At 41.8% G+C, this 25,058-nt stretch overlaps 1 protein-coding gene across 11 annotated transcripts in view; it reads right to left on the reverse strand.

Annotated features, from left to right (window-relative positions):
* cacna1db (calcium channel, voltage-dependent, L type, alpha 1D subunit, b) overlaps nt 1-25,058 on the reverse strand; it is a 75,929-nt gene that overhangs the window by 26,089 nt on the left and 24,782 nt on the right. For 4 of the 11 annotated variants that reach the window (XM_085780944.1, XM_085780943.1, XM_085780945.1 and 1 more), the window contains exons 4-23: nt 21,033-21,172; nt 19,900-20,042; nt 18,261-18,413; nt 16,516-16,712; nt 15,338-15,441; nt 14,873-15,042; nt 9,813-9,887; nt 7,688-7,775; nt 7,420-7,446; nt 6,753-6,913; nt 6,382-6,607; nt 5,956-6,163; nt 5,620-5,740; nt 4,453-4,567; nt 4,258-4,318; nt 4,053-4,113; nt 2,729-2,870; nt 1,960-2,089; nt 347-406; nt 199-258 (exon numbers count right to left, since the gene is read on the reverse strand). In XM_085780944.1, the coding sequence (XP_085637070.1) occupies nt 199-258; nt 347-406; nt 1,960-2,089; nt 2,729-2,870; nt 4,053-4,113; nt 4,258-4,318; nt 4,453-4,567; nt 5,620-5,740; nt 5,956-6,163; nt 6,382-6,607; nt 6,753-6,913; nt 7,420-7,446; nt 7,688-7,775; nt 9,813-9,887; nt 14,873-15,042; nt 15,338-15,441; nt 16,516-16,712; nt 18,261-18,413; nt 19,900-20,042; nt 21,033-21,172 (2,442 nt within the window). The remainder of the gene's footprint in view (nt 1-198; nt 259-346; nt 407-1,959; nt 2,090-2,728; nt 2,871-4,052; nt 4,114-4,257; nt 4,319-4,452; nt 4,568-5,619; nt 5,741-5,955; nt 6,164-6,381; nt 6,608-6,752; nt 6,914-7,419; nt 7,447-7,687; nt 7,776-9,812; nt 9,888-14,872; nt 15,043-15,337; nt 15,442-16,515; nt 16,713-18,260; nt 18,414-19,899; nt 20,043-21,032; nt 21,173-25,058) is intronic. The other 7 variants (XM_085780950.1, XM_085780947.1, XM_085780949.1 and 4 more) reach the window with 5 other exon arrangements.

The raw sequence follows: 25,058 nt of genomic DNA on the forward strand, positions 1-25,058 counted from the left end.
ATGGAAAAGTGACGGACTGACAGACAAAAAAAGAAAATATCTGACAAAAATGTATGTTGACAGATTGGTTGCCTGTGACAACAAGACAAGCAGGTGGCCCTTATAGAGACAAAAATAAGGGAGGGGGGGGGGACATGTGCAGCAAGCTTGGAAGTGGTGGGTTGTTGCTGAGGCGGCATGACAGTTTGGATTGTTTACCTTAATAAGGATCTCAAATGTAAACATACTAGTGAAGACATAGTCTGCATAGCCTAGGATCTGAGGAGGCAATCAGAGTGACATAAGCACGCAGGGTTACTGAAGCTCTACGCAGCACTGCACAGCACAGCACACAGAGAACATTTACCTTCAACAGGATCTCAACAGTAAAGATTGCGGTGAAAGCATAGTCAAAATAACCAAGTATCTGCAAGAGGCAATGCACAAGTCCAAGTCATTCCAGGACAACAGCAGAACATATATACACTTTAGTAGTAGATGCAGTTAAGAGTGAAACACAGATGAGACACCAGTACAAAGCTGCACTAGGTAAGATACGATGTAAAACAGTGTGAGCTTACACACTGGGCCAAACCAACTTCTCAGGTTAGTAAAGAGCAGCGACAGGCGACATTCTGTGCCTATAGTGAAAGCAGCGTGGAGCCGTGCCATCAGCAGCTGCTGCAGTGCAGATGTTAATCTACTGCACTGCTCCAGCATGCTGCAGACGTCAGTCTTCACTGTGGGTTTGAAGTGTGCGAGTCTCGAACCACAGAACAAGCAGGTCACTTCACTTTTCCTGTTTCAGGTTTTAACTGCAATATTTCAAACTCCAGCTCATTGGAAGGTGTTTTTACTGATGAGTAGCAGCGCTAATGAAGATCCACTGACTGGGTGACAAATCAGTATTGCATCCCCCATTAGCTCCCAGCTCCTACATGGCTGAAAGTGATGAGTAAACAGTGACATATCTGAAGGGAGTGGGACAATCAGAAAAAATGAGTGAAACAAAACCTATGAACTCCCCACATTTCTGATTATCAGAGTTCTCTCTCTAATTCCAGACATGCATTAACACATCCAGGTGTGTTTCTGAGCAGTTAAATTATCAGCACAGAATAAGAGTATATGTTCTGGGTATTTGGGCCCTTTTCTCTTCAAAATATATTTTTTGTGTTGGCAAAAACAATTTGTCTGTGCTTAGATCGTCTCATTGTGTCAGCACATAATACAGTAGTGTCTGTGCTAAGAAGTAGTTTGTCATAGTTGACATGTTGTGATTTTTAAATGTAATTCATGACATGACCAGCTGGGTCTGCTGTACGTACATCTGAAATTGCCTAGTGCAGCTTGTTTTGGTGTGTCAGCACTCACCATGACAGGGTTTAATATGTTCATACACAGTGTGTTCACTTCCCAGCATGGAAATGCAGAGCATGTACTTTACTTTTCTGAATGTTGTTAGCCAAACTGTGCTTTGCAAAGGCACGGGTGTCATTAAAGCAGAAGTAAGCAGTCCGGTCGTTTTGGCTAACTTCCTGTCAGCTGATGGAGTTAGCAGTCCCCGCCCTCGTCCCTACGTCACCACATTCACGCGCATCCCTTGGCTGCACACACAGAGAGGACCGCCCCTTTATGCCGTTCTCTCTCCTCATTGAATAAAGGTTGTAGGATACAAGGAAAGTTTTCTCCTCGGCTTACAGCAGAGCAGAGTGACTGACAGACCCGTGTTTCAGACCAAACACTCTATGTAAGTGATTGCCGTCGGAAGATATAACTATATAAGACTTATATTAACACAAATATTCTGCTTACTTCTGCTTTAAACATCAGCCATCTGTTTTCTGTCTTTCAGATTTTATGATACATTGCATTGTTGTACACTCATTCATCTGTTAATCCATATTTATAATATTATTGATCATTCCTGATACTGATTGGGTTAACCATTCAGGACAGTCCCAATGGTTGTGTACGTACAGTGTTGCGAGCAGAGAAGTTGCGTATGGGGTCCTCAGCAGCCAGAGAGACAGAGCTGAGCATGATAAAGACCAGGATGAGGTTGGTAAAGATCTGATGGTTGATCAGCTTATGGCAGAAGACACGAAACCTGCAGGACAGAGGCAAGTCAATGACACAGCTTTCATCTCTACTTTCTATCATCATTAAAGGGATAGTTCAACATTTTGGAAAATTGGCCCATTGTCATAATCCCTATAGTATTTGTGGGTGCGAGCTATTTTTAGAACAGTGGAGCCGCGCCGCAAGCTGCTCAGAGCTACGCTACATTACGAGACAGAGTTGTTTTCAAGGTAAATGCATGCAAAACCGCTGATGTGCATTCCCGTCTGGGGCAGTTTTTCGGCAAGCAGTCTCTGCATTTGCCTCGAAAACAACTCTGTCTGGTAACGTTCTGTTATTATCTCATAGCGTGGTGAATGTGCAGGTCACAACTTGTCCACCAGAGCGTTTTGGAGTTGTTGGATTGTGTATTTGATGAGTTTGATGAGGGAAACCAAGAAATCCCATGAGCTCTGTAGCGTAGCTCTGAGCAGCTCGTGGCTCTGCTCCGCCGTTCTAAAAATAGCTCGCACCGACAATTAAAGGTAACAAACCTACTCCTAAGACTATATGGATTATGGCAATCGGCCAATTTGCCAAAATGTTGAACTATCCCTTTAATATATAAACAGATTTTGTTGCTGTTAGACGAACACATTGACTAGTATGAAACCTGTAGGAGACTTACGGGTTAGTGCTGCTGAAGATAAAGAAGGCGCTGCCCTCTGGGATGGGCGGAGTCTTTTCTTTGATGGTGAGTTCTGACAGCCTCTGGGGGCGGGGCCCAGAGGGAACTTCTGGAAGGTCGTCATTATCGTCATTATCACACACTGGAACAGAAGGAGTCCTTTTAGTTTTTTGTCTCCCTGAGGCCTGATCAGTGTAGGTGTAGGATCAGACCTGGGCATTTACAGTACAGTCTGCGGGCCGGGCCGGGCCGGGCCCTCCAAGTGCTTCAAGCTTTCACCAAAATGTAGCCCCAGTACTTTAGAAACTTTTAAATCCAGTGCAAATTATGAAGTCCATCACCTAGTTTTTTTCAGAAACTGTAAAACTTATTAAACCTTTCTCTTCCCACAATTTTTGCTTAATTTACACCAATTTGCTACACTGCATCTTCAGATCGACCTCCACAAAAATACCACCCGGCTTTTTGATATTTGAACATTTGAGCATACAGTGCTAAACATTTGACTGTAAACAGTACTGTAAACATATACCAGCCAATTCTTGCTAAATACATTTTCAATTTCATGAAAAGATTTTTCATAGTCGATGAAGTTTGGCAAATACCAGAATTGTATCTCAAAAACTGAATTTTTGAAAACATTTTGAATTCTGCTCTCATTGGAACAATTGGATTTAATGTATTGCATGCATTTTTAAACATCAGTTTTTCACTATGGAGCAAAACACTTATCGTTAAAAACAAGTGACCAACATTTCCATGCTGTCAAGATGCAATATATGTATTTTCAGATTTTTGTCTTGATAACAGAATTTTTGACATTTTGACAGCTGTTTGAAACTGCCTTGACAGCTGCTGTAACCATGGTGACTGGCTTAGTCCATTTGTGAAGCCACACACCAGGTCTCAGCTCTTGCCAATTAGCTCTATGAGTTAATGGATGGTTCTTTTTTTTCTTTTTCTTTTTTCTTTTGATCTGCTACAAAATGAATTGACACCATTACTAAAAACATGCCAGCTAGCCTGATCCTCCAGTCAGTGCCCCTGACCAAAGGCACTGGCTCATAATCTGGAGTTGGTCCCCGGGCGCTGCACCGTGGCTGCCCACTGCTCCTCAGGGATGGGTTAAATGCAGAGAAAGAATTTCACTGTACTAGCTGTATATGTGACAAATAAAGTACCTTTACCTTTACCTTTATTAAAGAAGGTAAACCGCGCTCACTGCTGCTCTGATTTCTCATCATGCATCGTTTGGATTAGTAATGACCCCTGTTTGATCACGGCTCATTTAAAGCGCCTGTTCCTGAAGATGAGTGACTTTTACCTGCAGAGTCCATGGCAGGAAACAACTCTTTATCCTCCTCTAGCAAGGCTTCTGCTGGCACCTACATACAGTCAGGTCCAAAAGGATGAAATCAGTAGTGCACATTCAGACAGGCAGTTTCAGTATGACAAGGCGTGAATACAAGATAAAATCATACAATTTCCACGACGAGACAATAAGAGACAATGAGCTGCTCTGTCTTTACCTTAGTCTCATCACCCTTGGCTTCTGTAATTTCAATTCTCTTCTTCTCTGTGCCTACGTCTCTGTGAGGGACAGACAACAGAGACAGTGTAAATAACCAGCTACAGTACAATGGGACTTCTGTCTAGCAATGTCCTTGTAATAAATGTCTACAAAAACAAAACAAAAAGAATCATGGAGATGTCATCGGCTGTACTTGATACTGTTCTTCCTCTTCTTTGCCTCCTCTTTCTCCTTCTGCGCTGTGTTGAGGCTCTCTGCATCTGCCAGGTTGTCAACGGCGATAGCCAAGAAGACATTCAGTAGGATGTCTTGTCATTCGAGTTCAGGAATGGTGCCAAAATGGTGAAATATATGGCAAGCCATTTTAACATTTAAAAGCCAGATTGGATATGTGTTGCAGATATCTGTAATTCAGTTTTCCTAGTCAAAAAGAACATTTCAGATATCCACAACTACATTCTTCCTAGAACAAATGATGTCACTTCATGTGTATGGGTTTGTCATTACAGATATCTATAATTCAGTTGCAGATATCCGCTATGTGAATTACAGATATCTGTAACTGAATTACGACTATTCCTAATTCCAGTTCAAGTTATCTTTAATCACCTCAATTAAAGATATCTACATGTCCCTTTTCAGGCATCTTAAATTAAAGCTTCAGTTGGTAACAATTATTCAGTCATATTTGCTGGAACTGTCACTATATTCTGATTCTGACATTAAATGGGTAATTTAGGACAAAATCCAACTCCTCTGGCTCCACCTACAGCCTGTAATCGTATTTGCCAAAATCCACCACGGCCGACGATTCTCCACCAGTCAGGTAGAGGGAGGAGGAGGAGCAGCCAATCGCCGCTCGTACACGTCGTAGAAAGTGAAAGTAAAGTCTGCGACTTGGTCGGACATTTCAAGACGATACACCTCAGGTCCCTCTTTTCACCTCTGTCGGCCCCCCTCCCTCCCTCCACACATACAGACACACACAAGAAGAGTGTGTTTCATGGTGAGAGACGTGAGATCGTTTCTGCAACTGAATTGTAGATATCTGTAATGACAAACCCCATACACATGAATGACAAATGTAACATTTGTCCTAGGAAGAACGCAGTTGCGGATATCTGAAATATTCTTTTTGACTAGGCAAAACTGAATTACTGATATCTTGAATGAAAAATCCAAATATTCAAAATGTACAACTAGTCAGAAAGACGTTGTTGATATCTACAATGTTAATTCCAGATAGTCAAACTTAGCTTTTAAATGTTAAATCTGCTTGCCATACAGTAGTAGTATCATCTTTATCTTCACTTTTTGACATGATATTGCATTAGTGTGTGTGTGTGTGTCAGTAGGATACAATTTCCACAGATGAAGAGGATGATGAAGTAAATGCACACCACCATCCCAGAGGAGGACGGACCACCGTAGGCCATGATCCCATCGTACATCACGGTATTCCAGTCCTCTCCTGTCAAGATCTGCCAAACACCACATAAAATTACTTCAATACTTCATCCAGTGACTGACTTGAAATACAGTAAACGGTTTGAGTGGATGTTGTGTAGCAGTGAAGCAATCAGGACAGAACTTTTTAGAAGTTTTTTATCCTAATAGATTGTAAAAAAAAATTGATTTGTGTCATACTGTACCTGAAAATTGTGCCTGAATATTTTGAATAAGGCCGAGCACTGACCTGGAACACAGTAAGCAAGGCCTGGGGGAAGTTATCAAACGTGCTCCTCTTGGTCACAGTCTCATCAAAGTTGAACTTGCCCCCAAAGAGCTGCATGCCGAGCAGGGAGAAAATGATGATGAAGAGGAAGAGCAGCAGCAGCAGGGAGGCGATAGACTTCATGGAGTTGAGCAGAGATGCCACCAAGTTACTAAGAGATGCCCAGTGACTGGAGAAGAACAGATATCAAATAAAAGTAAAAAGAGTAAAAAGATGGACAGAGAAAGAGAAAACAGTTTTTTAAAAATGACTATGAACATTATAAAACGACATCAGCTTATTTTGTTGTTTTTAAAATGAGTTATATCCTTGAACATGACACCAGCAGGTCACAACAAGTGTAAGAAGTGGACGCTGTAGCCTCCAGAGCTAACTTCCTCTGCTCACCGTGTAACTTTGAAGATTCTAAGAAGACGCACACAGCGGAAAACAGAGATGCCCAAAGGAGACATGATGGCCAACTCCACCAGGATGGTCTCTACGATGCCTCCACACACCACAAAACAGTCAAAGCGGTTAAACAGCGACACAAAGTAAGCCTGTAGCCCCAAACTGTACATCTTCACCAGCATCTCCAGGGTGAACATGGCCAGGAGGACTTTGTTTGCTGCGTCTGGAGAGGAGAGGAGAGGAGAGGAGAGGAGAGGAGGAGTGGAGAGGCTGTTAAAAACATTGTCAAACATCTCATGTTAAACTAACTATGACATGATGATGGATATTTGACAATCACACAGTGACAAGAGAACAAAGATCAGTACCCTGCACTTCAGTCAGCCAGTCTGGCTGGTTGTAGTGCTCAGAGGCGATGGTGAGAGTGTTGAGGAACACCAAGATGATGACCAGCCAATAAAACGTCACTGATTTCACAGCTGCGCGGCATTTTCTACGGCAAAACCGGTTCCACCGCCGCCACTGACGACTGACAGACAAACAATCCAACTTTAGGAGCGATGATCAGGATGCGTGTGACCAGGAGTCTAGCTCCATAATGAAACATAGGCCTAAAACTGAAACTAGGCAAAACTAAAAATATGAATAACATTTCCCTTAGATGTAGTGAAAGAAGTAGTTCTTCTGACTTTACACTAAATTATTCATATTTTTATCAAGTAATGAGGCATTTCATGTCTCATGTTAATAATACATAAGGTGTTAAAAGTACATTTAGGGAGCAAAACGAGAGAAAAAACACAATGATGGGAGGGTGGTGAGACCATGATAGGAACAGTAACTGGTTAGTCAGAAATAAGACATTCCACATATAAAAAAATAACATAAAAATACAAATGTGGACACAAACACAGATGAAAACAATGTGGGTTTGAGCAATTCAAATATGAGGGGGGAATCAGTCACGGATGCAGAGTTGAATTAAATGAACATAGGAGGAAGACATCAGCCATGCAGTGTCATTAACATACTGACCTGCACTTTGACTTTGTAATTTTTTGACTGGGAAAAATAAAACATGATGCAGCTTTTAATAAGAGGCAACAACACCTGCATGTATGCTGCATGTGTGTTTGAGTTTAATATAGAGACATGAACAAAAGCTGTGTCTTTTGACTCGTTTATCTGGTCAGAGTGTCCGAGAATAATTGAATGAGCATCTTCCTGCACTATTAGCAATTATAATAAGCTGAAAGAGCTGTCAATCAAATATCTGCTGTTGTGAGTAACGTGTCACACTCACCACAGTGGTCCACAGCAGGGGGACTTGTCTTCCTCTCCGTTGTGATTGTCTGTGTTCACCGACTCCGTCTCACTAGTGGGCATGCTCGCTGTGGGATCACAAACACACACACACACACACAAACACACCAATAGTAGAAAGTTAAAGAACTTTGTGTACTTAAAGAGCTTTCACATGTTTATGTCACATGGTAGATTTTCTCACTGGACCACAAGCATGTTTGATTTTGCTTGGTTCTAAGGTGATGAAATGTTTGAAGTTAATTATTTCAATATTATTTATGGAAACTGCCATCACTGCCACAACCGACTCTCTAATCCATGAGAAATAAAACATTTGACAAGTGCTACAAGAAAGTCATGTAACATAAACTAAAAATGTGAAAAATGTACGTGTCAGGATGATTTCTCATCAAAGTGTGACAATATCTGCCAGATTTTGAATTCCAAAAATGTTTTAGTTCTCAAAGAGAAAGATGGTCGATGTCCAGTGCAACTGGAACTTAGATCGACAGGTGCAGAACAGCTGTTTGATCAAGTTAGTGTGAGTACGTACACCCCCAGACCTGAGTCAAATATAATGTGTCATTTATTAAATAGGAACTTCAGTACACAGATATCGTTATTAAAGGGATAGTTCAACATTTTGGCAAATTGGCCCATTGCCATAATCCCTATAGTCTTAGGAGTACAGTAGGTTCGTTACCTTAAATTGTCAGTGCAAGCTATTTTTAGAACAGCGGAGCAGAGCCGTGAGCTGCTCAGAGCTACGCTATAGAGGTTAATGGGATTTCTTGGTTTCCCTCATCAAACTCATCAAATACACAATCCAACAACTCCAAAACGCTCTGGTGGACAAGTTGTGACCTGCACATTCACCACACTATGAGATAATAATGGAGCGTTATGAGACAGAGCTGTTTTCGAGGCAAAGGCAGAGGCTGCTTGGCTTGCCGAAAAACTGCCCCCTGACGGGAACGTGCGTCAGCAGTTTTGCATGAATTTACCTCAAAGACAACTCTGTCTGGTAACGTTCTGTTATTACCTCATAGCGTGGTGAATGTGCAGGTCACAACTTGTCCACCAGAGTGTTTTGGAGTTGTTGGATTGTGTATTTGATGAGTCTGATGAGGGAAACCAAGAAATCCCATTAGCCTCCGTAGCGTAGCTCTGAGCAGCTCGTGGCTCTGCTCCACCGTTCTAAAAATAGCTTGCACCAACAATTAAAGGTAACAAACCTACTCCTAAAACTATAGGGATTATAGCAATGGGCCAATTTTCCAAAATGTTGAACTATCCCTTTAAGATCAAACAGTTTGCTTGGAACACATATCCAATGATCAGGTCAAATATTTTCAGTATGGTTGAAATATTTGATCAAACTATTTGGTCCAGGTCTGCGTGCTGCAACAGGTTTTACTTGCATAGTGGCAACATATTACAGTATATTGGAAATCATATATACTGTACATGCACGAAAGTATTTTTTTTTATTAGTGGTGAATGAAAGGAATTGAGAGTGATGATGAGTGGATGAGGGATCTGAACACAAACACCCTGACAGTTCTGTTTTCCGTTCGCCCAGAATACAGTAAATTCAGTCAGATGAGATCAACTGAAGATAATCATTTGCATTGTAAATGTGGTTGACACACTCTGAAGGTCATTAATGTGACAAACACTCAACCATGTTTCAGGATTAGTGTTAATATTTCTTATGTGGTTGGTATTGTGATCAATAGTGTTTACCTTTCTACAAATAAAAGCAACATTTCACATAAACCCCGCCACTTCCTTTAACTGCTGCTCAGTAGTTTCCTCCTGAAAAGTGGCATCTGCCTCCAGGAGTAATTTTTTCCCCATTTGATTCATTTGTGTTGATTAATTTTACTAGCAGGCAGGCTTTGTATTTTTGATAGCAGAGCAATGCCATGAAAAGGATTTTCCTTCAGTAAGGATGATGAGGATCAGGTGAGTTCAACAAAGGGACATGCCGATACAAAAGCACAAACAAAAGGAAAAGCAAAGCACATCCATGCAGAGACAGAGAGATGCTGCAGGACCAAGATGAACTGTCCTCACACTCGCAGACACACACACACACACACACACTTGGACACATTTACCCTGTGTCTCTGTCGACTGAGTGAACCAGCCAAACTTTCCTTTCTTCTTAGTGGTGAGGTCAGCCAACGTGACCCCTTGGTGTTAGCAACATGCCGTTCACACAGCCAGACAGTAGAGGAAGCAGTGAGTCAGTACAGCAGGGAATGTACAACAAGAGACAGCTGCAGTACAATCTACAGTACCAACACGTGTACAGGACATAATAAAATCTTCTTTCTCTAACAGACTGGCTAACTACCTGTCATACCTCAACAAAACTCATCTTACATTTTTGCTTCTAGCATGAAGAAAGAGGAAAGAGAAAGAGGTTTTAAGGTGTCACAACCAAGGAACTGGTTTTTAAGGATAAATTTAAGCTAACGATATTGGCTTCAAAAATTATTGATTCGCATAACTTTAATTTGTCTACAATTTCTGAAGTAACTTTATAATACAGTGTTAGACTTGTGGAGATTAGAATACACAAGACTTCAGTAACAGAACAGAAGGTGGCAGGCACAAGTTTAGGTGACAACAGAAGATGTGAGGAAGCAGAAGAAAGAGAAAGTAGAGGAAAAACACTGCTGTTATCAGCAATTGACTTTTTTTTTTCTCTTTACAAGGCACACACACACACACACTGCAGGTGTGTTGAGGAAAGAAAGTTAATGTGTTGTTCCAGGTGCTGTGTGTAACAATGACAGCAGATGTCAAAGGCAGGCCTAGTAGTGGAGGACATACAGTACAATAAAGAACTTCCAAGCACATATGCGCCGACCTCGCCCTGAATGGTTTGAAGGCACTGCAGCAGTATAACAACATACACAGGCAAAATATATACTGCTTTTTTAAGTTATTGATTAAATAATAAGGCAAGGCACGGCAAGGCAATTTCATTTGTATAGCCCATTTTTACAAACCGTTTGTCACTGCTTTTTTCAATTATTGATTAAATAATAAGGCAAGGCAAGGCAATTTAATTTCTATAGCCCAACCGTTTGTCTAAAAGGGCTTTGCACAGCATCATAACGACATCCTCTGCCCTTCGACCCTCACAATGACTGAGGAAAACCTCCCAAGAAAACCCATTTAACAGGGAAAACATTGGAGAAACCTCAGGGTGAGCATTAGAAGAGGGACACATATCTGCAGTGTCAGTGGGTAGCAGCACTGAGATGAGTCATGTAGTATTCTTATACATATCTATGACAGTGTGTGTGTTAGGGGTGCCACAGCAGAGGTGAAGTCAACAGGTAACCTGAAAATGATGTGTTTATGTGCACTAAGTTTGTAGTAACAGTAAGTAAATGCAATTAAACCTTTACAAGTAAAAAGCCCAAACTTCATTCCCACCTGTTGCACCTGCATGACATGAACCTGTAGAGGGAGAGATTTTAATCTGCTCTGTCTGTCACACTGCCACTGTCACAGTCCCAGTCGTAGCAGCTAGCTCAGCAGCTGTCTGAATGTTGTCGGACTGTTCATCTTATTTTGCTACAAAATCTAAAATGTGTCAAAGTCTCGTAAACAGCTGCTGACTGAGACAAGCACACTAGAGAAGGAAAAGATCTGCTGCTTCGATAGTATTGACAATAAATGAATTCTACAATACACTGCCTGTCCAAAAAAAAGACACACACTCTAAATATTTTGTTGGACCGCCTTTAGCTTTGATTACAGCACGCATTCGCTGTGGCATCGTTTCTATAAGCTTCTGCAATATCACAACATTTATTTCCATTCAGTTGTATTCATTTTTCAAAGATTCTAAATGGGGTGAAGGTCTGGACTCTGTGGTCACATTGGACCACATTTCCTCCTTGAAAATTATGGTTCCCTACTCTCCTTCCAGTTTTTAATAATGCGTTGGACAGCTCTTAACCCAATTTTATTGTCTCATGTCCGTGGACGAGCTGAGGCCTGGGCTGCAGCTGAGTTCAGTAGGAGGCCGTCCGTCTGTGGCTCTTCACCCAGTCACTCACCAAAATATACTGTACGAGCACATCGCCTGTGGCCGAGAAGCAGCTAGAACTTTTAGCGGGGCTTCAGTGGGGTAAAATGCAGAGTTTCAGACGATGCCACCAAGTACCACACCCATGGCAGCCGACAGTGCCAGGAATCAGCAAGTCTTGTTTGATTCCTTCTTGCATGGACTACCTTCCACACTCAAGAATGATCTGCCTACCAACTGCCTTTATCGCCCTAGCTATGAAGATCACCAGCGTCTGCCAGAAAGAGAAAGGAGAAGTTTTGGCCCCTGTGCTTGGCTGCCTGGCCACCTGAGGCTCGTTCTCAGCTACCCGTGGTTACACCAACACAACCCTCACATACCCCTTTTCCACCAAAAAAGAACCTGGTGCCAGAGCCAGTGCTTAACTGGTTCAACTCTCATGCCTCCAAAGAACCAGTTTGCTTTTCCACTGGTAAGGAGCTAAGTCAGAGTCACGCTCCCCATGCATGGTGCTGCCCCTGTCTTTGCTGCCTGCTACAGTTATAAAACAGACCTGAAAATGAAAACCCGGTCCGACCCGTGGGTGTTGAAGCCTAGACCCAACGTGGTTCATCTAAATAGTGATAACTCTCAGCCCGAACCTGAGAAGACAAAAGAAGGGAGATGACTACACTTAACACCAGTTTCGTGAAGCTGTGGAGGGATGTTAGGGCCAGTGAGTGACACATTGGCACCAATGCCTTCATTACTGAACTGCTGACACAATATGGCCATATGAGACTGGGCACTGTCCTGCACAAGGGGGAACCCTGGGCCCACTGCACCAGTGTAATGTCTGACAACAACACCTCAGGATTTCATCATGATTCTGAACAGCAGTCGGGTTCCACTGGTTATTAGGGCTGTCACTTTTTAGAAAAATTTGGTTCAAACCAATTTAAAATGACCCGTAATTCGGATGGATAAATTCGAATACCCCCCGTGCAACATAGAGCACAGAGTAGGAAAGTAGAAATCTCTGAATCGTAAATGTCAAATCACTGACAACACTGAAAATAGAAGGAAGCTCCAACAGCTTTAAAATGTAGAGGTAAAACATAGAACCAACAGTTAAGCCGAACGGCCTGACTTCAATTCTGATATTATTTGCCAGGAACACAAGTCTATCAACTTGATTGGGATCTACAGTAGTGCAGCTCTGTTTTATTTACAATGTTACCTGCTGACGAGAACGGTTCCTGGCACACACAGATATTTACCAGCCATAAGGGAAACTCCTTCAGATAGTCTGATGAGCTTATGCAGGCACGGCAGCCTACATTTCGAGCAGGTCATTACCGCTCGAATATGAACTTTTCATCCCACGTTTGAATGAATATTCGAATATTGAATAAAAAGTGACAGCCCTACTGGCTATGATGTGGAGTTCCATGCAATCCCCCAAAGACCTGTGTGTTCAGATCAGAATAACCTTCACCACAGCATCATTGGTTGACCTGCCAAATGTGGTGTTCTTAGGTGCCATCAAACTGCATCTGCAAAGCTTCTAGCAGTTCTACATATGGATGTGCCACCCCGGGGCTAGACTCATAAAACACTGGCTGATTTATCCCCCTGGGAGGAGGGAAACACACACACATACACACACACAATCTCCTCTGTCTCTCTAAGTGGGCCACATCTTTTAAGATAAAACTTGGATCTTGGACTGTTCACACTGATGGTACCAGTTATTCAAATCTGACACAGATAATAAACTGTAAAATACTTTAATTTATAAGACTGGTAATTAGTGTCTCACTGAGTCTGAATGTCTGAATGAGGAATCTTGAAGCAGGCATAAAAAAAGAATATCCACATGACTCACCAAACTGACTATTTAATCACATAAAGCACCATGAAAATCTACATAACTAGACTAAAACTGGTAAATATGTAGTTTTATGTGTGCCCCCTGTCAGTGCCCGATCCGTACCCGGAACACGATCCGTTCCAGCGCTTCTGCGCATGCGCCGTTTTACGGCATTAGCTTCAAAGCTATGCTAACTGATAGCCTAGCAGTAGAGCAGCTAAAAGTCCGCCGTAGCGTTGTTAAAACGTCACTTTATTAATTTTAAATATTTTTTCATGCGAGAAAGTCACAGTTTAGAGTCCTAATCTGTGGTCAGTTTATCCAACTGACGTCTGTTTGGAAGTTTGCTCCGGTTTTGGGAGAAGTGCAGAGCTAGCTGGGAGCAGAGCTGGGAGCATAGCTGGGAGTAGCCACCGGGAGCTAACGTTAGCTCGCTGCTCGGCTCATCTCAGAGGCAGCAGCCGGCCGGCTGAGGTGATTGACCGGTCACACAGACGTCGTCATGCCGGTGGAGAAAGCGAGCAGATTAATTTATGGTCTCATTGATTAGTTTGTGTAAATGAAAAGTGAAGCTTCAGGAGGAGCTGGTCAGAGGAGCAGTGCTGACTTGCTGCTGTCTGTATGTGCAGAAATCACCACATTTACATCAATAAATAAATGTTTTACAATTAATTGATCGGTCTACATTACATTTAATTTAATCAGAAATAGAACAGAGGGGAATTCGTTGCGACGTGCTTATGTTTTTCCTCATAGAACGTCTCTGTTTTCATCCATATCCGCGGTGTCTGCCGTAAACTAAAAGATGGGCGTGCGCATGCGCAGAAGCGTCCTGGAACGGATCGTGTTCCGGGTACGGATCGGGCACTGACACCCCCCCACCCCCCGTCCCAGTGATCAGTTGAATCAACAACTGTGGAAAACGCTTTTATCAGAGGAAATGGAGGATCTCTGGTTCACTATTACTTCCTGTGTACCATGTAAACTACAGACAAAGACGCATCATTGGTTGCTTCAGCCCATTCCGGCGATATGACAACATCACTGTCATATTGGCGTGGGCAAAACCTGTCCTGTAAATTAATAGCAATAAACTGAGGTGCTGCTGTTTCCCTGGACAGGTGAGTAACGGTTTGCTCCATCTTCTATACTGTACTGTAGATGGTGCAAAGAAATGTGCAGCGTTAACATAAAGGCAGTGAGAGTTACAGCATCGTTAATCACAGCTCTGTTTGCATCTAGACATGCTACGTATTCATTAAATCCAGGTAACTCACGGTTACGCTTGCCCTCCTCATCTCCCTCCTCTTCATTCTCAGGGTCTATGTCCTCAGCCTGGGTGATCCAGTCCAGGTAGCCCTTCAGATCTTCCTCTAACTGCTGCTTCTCACGGAGTTTCTGGAAGTCTCCCCGGGCCTTGGCCTTTTCTCGCTCTTTGGAAAACTCTCTGGATAGGGAAGAGTGTAATCACAGTCAAACCTCGGACAGACACCGGTAATATGAACCAGAACAGGAAAAAGGAAAAGAAAATATACATTTTCTAAAACTGTTTTCCAGGGTTCAGGGTCTCACAACTAACAAATCAATTGAAAATGAATATGTATTGGACCATATCCAGGAATGCTGGAAAATAACATTAGTGTTTGTAACAAACAGGTTGAGCTTGATATATCAAAACAAGTCACAAAAAGTAAAGGCAAAAGCAAAACAAATCTAATTACATAATTAAATGCAAAACCTACCCGCTTAACACTCCCAAGACCAGGTTGAGAACAAAGAAGGATCCAAATATTACCAGACTGACAAAGTAAACCCATGGAAGCTCAAAGCCCATTGCATCATTCATCTACATGGGGACAATAGCAGACAAAGAGAAACAAGAATATTACACATATTAGCCCTGGTTTCTACATGTTCACAATTGCGTCACATATTCATTCAATTCTGTCCTGTTCATAACACCTACTGTATAACTAAAGTCTGTCATCTGCTGAACAGATTTACTCTATAGACACTCATCAGACGACCTTTGTGAAAATTACAGGACACGCATTGGAAAGAACATGATGAATCCAAACATTTCTATTATACAACATTTCCTATGCAGTGTTTGTTCAGTTTTTGCAAAAGCAAAACTGTGTCTGTAAATGACTAACTGTTCCGGTGCGCTCAAGACCAAATAAACTTGTGTTGTCATGTGTTCTTTGGTTTTGGGCTTATATGGATATTTCAACATTTTGGCAAATTGGCCCATTGCCATAATCCCTATAGTCATAGCAGTAGGTTTGTTACCTTTAATTGCCGGTGCAAGCTATTTTTAGATACTCGGAGCAGAGCCGCGAGCTGCTCAGAGCTACGCTACGGAGGCTCATGGGATTTCTTGGTTTCCCTCATCAAACTCATCAAATACACAATCCAACAACTCCAAAAAACTCTGGTGGACAAGTTGTGACCTGCACATTCACCACGCTATGAGATAATAACGGAACGTTACGAGACAGAGTTGTTTTCGAGGTAAATGCAAAGCCGTAAAGAGACTGCTTGCCGAAAAACTGCTCCCGACGGCGGCAGCGGCTTTGTACGAATTTCCCTCAAAAACAACTCCGTCCCGTAACGTTCCGTTATTATCTCATAGCGTGGTGAATGTGCAGGTCACAACTTGTCCACCAGAGTGTTTTGGAGTTGTTGGATTGTGTATTTGATGAGTTTGATGAGGAAACCAAGAAATCCCATTAGCCTCTGTAGTGTAGCTCTGAGCAGCTTGCGGCTCTGCTCAGCCGTTCTAAAAATAGCTTGCACCGACAATTAAAGGTAAGGAACCTACTCCTAAAACTATAAGGATTATGGCAATGGGCCAATTTGCCAAAATGTTGAAATATCCCTTTAATCAGAGTCATTTTGATGTAGAGTGGTAGATTACCCAGTAGAGAACGTCAGTCCAGCCTTCCATGGTGATGCACTGGAACACAGTGAGCATGGCAAACAAAAAATTGTCAAAGTTGGTGATGCCATTGTTGGGGCCCTGCCAGCCCTCTCTGCAAGCTGTACCATTGAAGAGGCAATGACGGCCGTGCCCTGACACTGCACATGGAGTGGGCTCTTCTTCTGCAAGGGCACCTTGACGACACAGAGACACATTCATTTTTATTATGGAAACCAGTATGTACTGTACATCACTGTAGAACGATAAGGAAAAACAAAAAGTTCAAACTGAATTTGATCAGTGTACACTTATATGCCATTTTTTACAACACTCCATGAGCCTACCAGTATGTGTTCTGTCATGGAGGATTATTACTCTGTCCTAGAGAGCTGAGAAGTCAACATGGACACACTGACAATAGAAAACACAGGGCTTCACTTCATTTGCTATAAAATATAAATAAAAGCCTTCCAATGGTCTTAGCATCATGCCATTATTCATACAGCACAAGACTTTATATGATTGTGGTGGCTGCACCAAATGGCAGTGCTTAAAGGTAGAGTCTGTAGGATTTACCTGATATATACAGTATATTGCTCTGCTGAAACACATACAGTACGTATCTATCTGTTTTTCCCAAAATTGGCCCAAAATGAATGTTGTGTTTACAAACTGCAACAGACAAACCTCCGTCGTAATCATTGAACTGGACAAGCCCTGCCTCCGAGTCTGCATTTGGCTGCGTAATTCCTTAAACCGCACAGGTTCTCTTATTTCCTTCTCTACTGATTCTGAAATTATTATCACCAATTCACTATCATGACTTTTTGTGATCCACAGCTATTTACCACCCACAGAGATATCATATCAGTGATCCATCCATACGTATATCCTTACAGACCTACAGATCATCCTTAATCACTAAATGATGTCATCATAGCAGCACTACATGAAAGTTATGGTACACACTCAAATTAATCCCCAATCACTCCCATATACCCATACTGTATGTATATGCACACACACAAATCTTCCCATCATTCTTGAAATATCCACAGTGTTGCATTCTTCAAATACACATACACACACAAAAAGCAATCCACACATGTACAAATGTTATGTTGTAGATTCCCACCTACACACACACACACACACACACACACACACCACAGGCTGTGTGTCTTCTCTCACGGCCAACAGAACAGACACAAGCAGAGGTCTACAATGGTTCTCCTGACGTTCACTAACAGACGGATCAAAGCGAGACAGAAGTAAAGGGGAAGGGATTAGGTAAGACGTGAGTGAGAAAGAGAGAGAGTGAGTGACACTGTGTGTAGCCTACCAATCCCTGTGGGTTCAGCTGCTTCCCTCCTCTCAGTCAGACATTTTAGAGCATGACTGTGATTTGTTTGTGTATTAAATATGTATATAACATTTATGAATGACAGCCAGCCATTAATCCATTGTCAGTTTGTGGAAAAACTCTGGAGGAAAACCTGTTTACATAATATCCAGATATTAGTCATTTAATCAGTGGTTTTAACCTCCATCTGTTGCTCTGTCCTGTTTTCAGCAGCTCGTCACCATTCACACACAGAGTGTGTGTGTCCATTCATTCTCAGGGATTACTGTACATCCGTTATCTGTGTCATGTTCTGTCTGTGCCCGTTGACACTGGGCTGTGGGGGAACTCACTCTCAGACAGCCCCCCCCCCCGAGGCAACCCCTCTGCTCCGCCTCACCTGTCTGTACCACGTAGCATGTGGCGTGCATTTTGCCGATGAAGAGTTCCAGGCCAATAATAGCATAGATGATGATGACGAAGAGGACGAGCAGAGCGATGTGAAGCAGGGGGACCATGGCTTTAATGATGGAGTTTAAAACCACCTGTAAACCTGCCAACAGACACAGAAGCCACAGTCAGAGAGAAGACACAGAAATGCATGCATATTATATAGATACATGATACACGTCTCCAAAGAGGATATTTATCCTCAACAAAATATAGCTGTAACAATCAGTTGACTAATGTGAGGATTTGATGTTTTTCTGTGCCAGGTATGAAACTGAATATCTTTGGGTTTTTGATTGTTGGTCAGATAAAACAAGCAAACACAAGCTTGAAATACAGTCCATCGCTTTTGCTCACAATTTTCAGACATTGTTAGATACATTATAACCCGTCAAACAAACTAAGACCAGTTCATTCCCATCACCTCATATCTGAGATGTGTTGCCCCTGGACCTGGACCACCCTCAACATGCAAACTCTGAAAATGTATACAGTGTCTGAAGCTCTGAGTCTGATGTGTTAGGCATTTAAGGATCGATCTCCAATCTCATCAATCTGACCTACCAAAAATCACAAAAAAACGCCAATCCTAGAAATCTAAGAGATGATCAAGATATCAAGAGAATTACAGCTGCATCAAGGTTCTAAATAAAATAAATAAATAAATAAAACCTTTAGGTATAACACTGTTCAATGTACGGTTTAGCAGTGTTGTTACTGTCAGTCACATTTGACTTGTACTTGTACTGATGTTTTGTACTATGTAATTATTCTGCTGATTATATGCTTTTCTCACTTTTATTATCTGCTTTTACTGTCTACTATTATAACACCTGAATTTCCCTCCGGGGATTAATAAAGTATCTTTAAGCTACGCCATCCAATGAAGTCAAACAATAAACCAAACGAGAAAATGTTGTTTCAGCTCAGCTCAACTTCATCTTTTCTTGAGACCAGTGGATGATCCGTTGCTATGACAACTCTTAGAATGCAGACACAAAAGGGCAGCTGCAGGTAAGGTCGAACAGAGACCGAAGAGATGGAGCAGAACAGAAGGGGGCCACACAGGTGTTTTTCTTGTCAGAGGAGAAATACATTCTCTTTCATCAAATATTAATTAAATATTATCTAATTCTAGATACATACAGGTGGAAACACAGGATAACAAATGTATAGACTGATATATTTTGAATTTGAATCATTGACATCTTTGCTGGCTAAACTGATTTTGTTGGGGACGTTATAATAATCTTCATTGTTTATCCTTGGGGGCAGACATTTTTCAAAAACAATTGCTACAGCAATTACAGGAGGAAGAGATGACAGTGGAATCATTAAAGGTGCCAGTGAGCCCAACCCACTGCAGCTTAGACAATCAACTTTCTATCATTGCTACACACAGAATGTATACAGTGACTGATTGTTCCCATTAGCTGTACTGTACTTGGTAGAATGGGATGATTATAATTATCTTCAGTACACAGAGTTTGGCCTGCAAGCTCCATCCAATTAAGTTAAATTAGTAGTTGAAATCCTATCAAAAACCAAAATGTGAAATGTGAACACGTGACAGCTCCGTGTAAACTCACTGGGAACTCCAGAAACAAGGCGAAGGGGTCGTAGCACGCGGAAGGCTCGGAGCGCCTTGACGTCAAACCCACCGGGTTTACCGCCAGACTGGCTGCCAGCGTCGGCGTCTTTTGTGATCATCTCCAGAACCACACTGAACAACCTGAGGAGGACGAGGAGAGTTGGTGGTGAGGACATGGAAACGGAGGGAGGGAGAGCAGTGATGGAGAGAAAGCAAAGAGTAAAGCCATGTGTCCTCTTTATTCTGGTTTCTTTGTACATGTAGCCATTTGTGCAGTGTGTGTGCTCATACAGTGGGTACTGAAAGTATTCAGGCCCCCTTCAATTTTTCACCATTTCTTATGTTGCAGCTTTATGTTAAAATCAATAAAATTCTTTTTTTCCTCATCAATCTATACTCACCACCCCATCCTGACAGCACAGATAGATTTTTTTGCAAATTACAGTAATTAAAAAAGAAAAACTGAAATATCACGTGAACATAAGTATAGCACGAGTGACGGACTGGCCATAGGGCAATATGGGCAAATGCCACAACAGCTGCGTAATGATGCGGCCGCAAAAAGACACGACCAAGGCGGCTGTGCTGATGTGTGTACAGTATACAGTATGTTTAGTATTTGTGTAATGTGTGGCCTCTCTACTGTATGTCAAAAATGCAAGAGCCGTCACTGCTTGTAGGTCATTCAGGTGCCGACAACTTCTTTTGTTCATCTTTGAGATGGTTTTACACCTTCATTTGAATCCAGATGTGTTGAATTAAATAGTTTGGACATGATTTGGAAAGGCAAAAACCTTCTAAATTTCTGGGTTTGTGCTGTTACGATTGATGATTGATATGATTGATGAGGGAAAAAAAAGGAATTTTACAGAAAGTTGCAACATAAGAAATGGTGAAAAATTCAAGGGGGTCTGAATACTCTCTGTACCCACTGTATATGGTTTTATATGTGAATCTACTTCATATCTGTGCATATATTAATGCGTGTGTCAGTCAAAGTACATGACACAAGTTACTGAGAACAACAACACTGTTTGAGCTTCATGGTGCTCAGTGAATGTGTTTTTGTTTTCGACTGTGTTTACACACATATAAATTATAGACTGTATACAGTGCGACCCATGAACTCACCCAACAATGACAATGACAAAGTCCAGCATGTTCCAGCCGTTTCTGACGTAGGAGTTTTGGTGCATGACCAGGCCGTAGGCAATGATCTTCAGAAATGTCTCGATAGTGAAAATGATCAGGAAGGCATATTCTACTGTTTCCTGCATGGACAGAAAGAGAAGAGAAAAGAGAAAATGATCAGGATTACTCATCATTCACCAAACCTTACCAAAGGAATTCACTGTGAGTGAAATAATATTCACCGAGAAAAAAAAAGAAACATACACTATATCCTGGTTTCCTCAACAGTTGGCATAGCAACTGATCCTTTTTTCTCTTTTTTTGTCAAAGCCAACAGAAAAATATCTTTGATTTGACTTTGATCCAGTGTGTCACGACTCCTACTGACTTAGACTCAGATCTGGTCACTTTAAAAAAGCCAATTCCCCAATGATGTGGTTTTTAATTATACACTCACACTTTACCATAGTTTTGTGGTTACAATCCTACAGTCACAAAAGTCGACCGACACAATGTAGGAGATTTGACAGTGAGGTGCATTGACATGGTTTTCTGTTCCTGTTTTCAGATATTGTTACTGAAATGTGAGGACTACATGTTCACCTCCAATGCATTTCAAATCCTAATTTCATTACCACAAAGTCATCTGACTAAAGACACTGAGGGGTGATTTGGGCTTTATTTACTTGTTAAATAATCACTGAGTGAAAATTAAAAGCAAAAGACTATCTCTTTGTTGTGTCTCTCACACCTCTCTTCTCTCTGAGTTGGCAACACTGCAGGATGTGTTATCATTACATGAGAAGCATACAAAGGCATTTCTATCTTTCTCTAACTTTCTGTGTTGCAGTATTCATCAATAAAAAAAATCCATAAGGTATTCAAAACCAAGCCAGTAAAATAGGGCACAAAAATTAATTAAAATAAATAAATAAATAAAATCCAATGTGAGTATAAAAACCACAGTAAAACAGTATAATGATAAACTTTGAATGGCCGCATGAGGCTGATTCCTCAGAGACTATGTTTAAATGAGCGGAAATAACATACACATGGATGGATTGATTAAGCAAATTTTGATAATTAGAGAGTGTACAGATACTGAGGAGGGTCTATAATTCATTCACAGAAAAAGACTGTTTCAAACTGAAGCCTTTGTTCCAGAACAAGCAGATTCAGGATCTGCTTCTCCTCCGCCTCCGAGCTCTCAACCTGCTCCACTCTGTGTTGTTGATTAGATGTAGGCCTATAGTTTGTACACTGAATTCTGAGCAGTGACAAAGAAACTCATTAACACAACATTGGAGGGACAGATGTTAAATCAGTGCTGTGCTGTTTGAAAGAGGATCTCTGGAAAATGCAGTGATATATAATGAGTAAGAGAAGAAGTTAACCCGAAGATAAAGACCTTTCAGTCACACTCAATGCATCACCAAGGTGTTTCTATGGTAACGTTGCGCCCGATGATGGAAACAAATGACCACACACAGACGGTCCTCTCTGTGTCCCTCCATGCAGAAGGTTGGTCAGTTGGCAGGTTTACGGCCGGTGGTGTTGTACCAGGCTGCACTTCTTTTGTTTGTTTGGACAGTGTGCAGTTGCACAAATATTCACACGTTCACACTCACAGAAAGACACTGGCGACAACAGCAACACGCACACTCCGTCTTCACACCCACACACACAGAGAGCAATGAACTCACACTCAAACTGCTTTTCTGCAAAGCAGCAGGCCAAGCAGACAGTTTCCCACAGGGATTATACACTGGTACCGATGACAGCCACAGTTAGAGCATGTCATTCAACAGCAGCCATCACTAGTGTGGCAGAGAACAGTGACCATTTTCCTTTGCAGTTTTCTTTGTGCAGATTTAGACACTTGAAGCTTGTTTTTATAATTTTTTATATAGTTTTCATATGTACTTATCTTAAAATAATGTTTCTAAACTCATTGAAGTGGTAGAAAAAATATGCCTAATAAGATGAAGTGCAGGCGCTGGATTTATGGGTTCAATGTGTCTGTGGCTGAGCAGCTCAGGGCAGTTACAAACCACTTGTAGTTTCTAAGGCGGAAGGGGGTGGGGACGAGGCGGGACGGACAGAGGACACATTTTAAAAAAGAGAGTTTAATTTTACACACATTTAAATCAGCCTTTCCTCAATCAACTGTATCCTTCATGAATGCAGGACTAACTGACACCCAGACCCAAAAGAAAAAAGAAAATCCTTGAAACAATGGTAATGCAGAGAAATTGAGTACAACAGCAAAAGCAGCAGCCAAGCAGGTGTTTCAATAATAATAAAAATAAAAACTTAGCAGTTCCTCAGTGCAGCAGCTTCTCAGTAACAGGTTGGAGCTTTAATCACAACTCATATTTCGATTGAGTTATCTTTTCAATTGTTTCAGTTCTGCTATTTCTCTAAAATAAGACCCATCTAAAAGCCATTCTGTATCTGAGCAGACAATAGGAAACAAAATAATAACACAAAGCGAAATGCTGTGCTGGTGGCATGATGTTACATAACACTGTACATATTTAATCTCTTTTACATTTGACCTCCCCGGTGGCCCGGGAGCTGTTTCTGCACGAGAAAACTAAAGTGAAGAACAAGACCAAGCACCTGCACCCGTCCTCCTGTTGGTGGAGGAACACATGTAAAAAGCTTCCCAAAAGTGGCTGTTGTTTCCTGTGCGTTTGGGTAGACACTCTCTCTTGTTTGTACTGCTGTAGTACAGCTGTCATATGAATAGTGTTGCCATGGAAATCAGACTTGTTTCATGCGTGGACAGAGAATGAGACAGCCTCTGATTCAGCCAACTGGGTCAGTATGATGCGTTCAGTGGATTCTCAGTTCTTTATCAGGGGCATTTTCAATTTGTTATGAGAGTTTTTTTGTTTGTTTTTTTCTGCTAAAACACTAAAACCACAGAACTTAATTCCTCTAACTGAACAGCATCCCCACTGGCCTGAACCCTTTTACTAAATCAGTTAAACCATAAACAAATAGGTGGTTAGACAGAAGCTGCAGATTTCCTTCACCTTTAAGAAAATCTTTACTCAGTAAAACCAAAGACGGTTTATAAACCAAGACCTTCCATGACGAGTCAGCTTCCTGTATGCATGTCACGTGGGCTTCTGCACGGCCATGCCCCTTTAGGGAGACCAGAGGCAGCCTGGAGTGTATTGACTCCAATGGGAAAATTGAACGTGAACACAGATTATGGTCGGGTCTTTCTCCCCACAGTCACTGAAGTAAATTTTGGACTCATTTTTCACAAGCCACATCTCTTCTGAACAGTTTGACACGAAAATGGCAATTTTCAGACGGACACATCAGGAGAAAATCCACTTTGTTCAAGACCTGTCTCTTTCTCTACGACACACTCTCGCGAGATTTGGCACAGATCTCCTAGGCAACGTCAAACAAACGGCCGCGAACTCCCGTGAAAATGATTTAAATTATTTTTGGTATGCTAAATATTACTGTTAGTAGTGTAAATATTTAATGTTATCATAAGAAAATATAAATATCTCACTTTCATCTACCTACAAATTGTATAAATCCACACACACGTTCACAGACGAGGTGGGGTGACGGTTGGCCACGCCCATTTAGAGAGACAGGAAGTGTATTGAGAGAGAGGAGTTGTCGTCACAGCTCAGAGCCCCACCCCCCTTCTCCGCCATGATGGAAGGATTCCGGTGGCAAAAGCCTTACTAGTCTATGGGCAAAACAAAATCGTCTACTCCGTAATTTACTGTTTTACAATGCCTGGAAATCACTGCTGTGTTAAAAACTGCTCCAGTGATTTACTTTCTCCTTATTCTTTCTTGTAATTTGTTGATCTGTTGGCGCAAAAAAGAGCTAGAATTTAGTCCGTCTCTGTGCTGTTCTGATGACGTTGCCCCTGGCAACCGATAGCGTCTCCTTCCATCATGGCCGACCGGACTGTAAAAAGCTCAAACCCCGCCCAGATTAGACCAAATCGGCACGTGACTCCTCACTCTCAATACCATTTCATAT

The sequence above is a fragment of the Trachurus japonicus genome, chromosome 7 (genome assembly GCF_045865225.1).
Source record: "Trachurus japonicus isolate A0001 chromosome 7, Traja_1.0".
In the NCBI taxonomy this organism is placed as follows: Eukaryota; Metazoa; Chordata; class Actinopteri; order Carangiformes; family Carangidae; genus Trachurus; species Trachurus japonicus.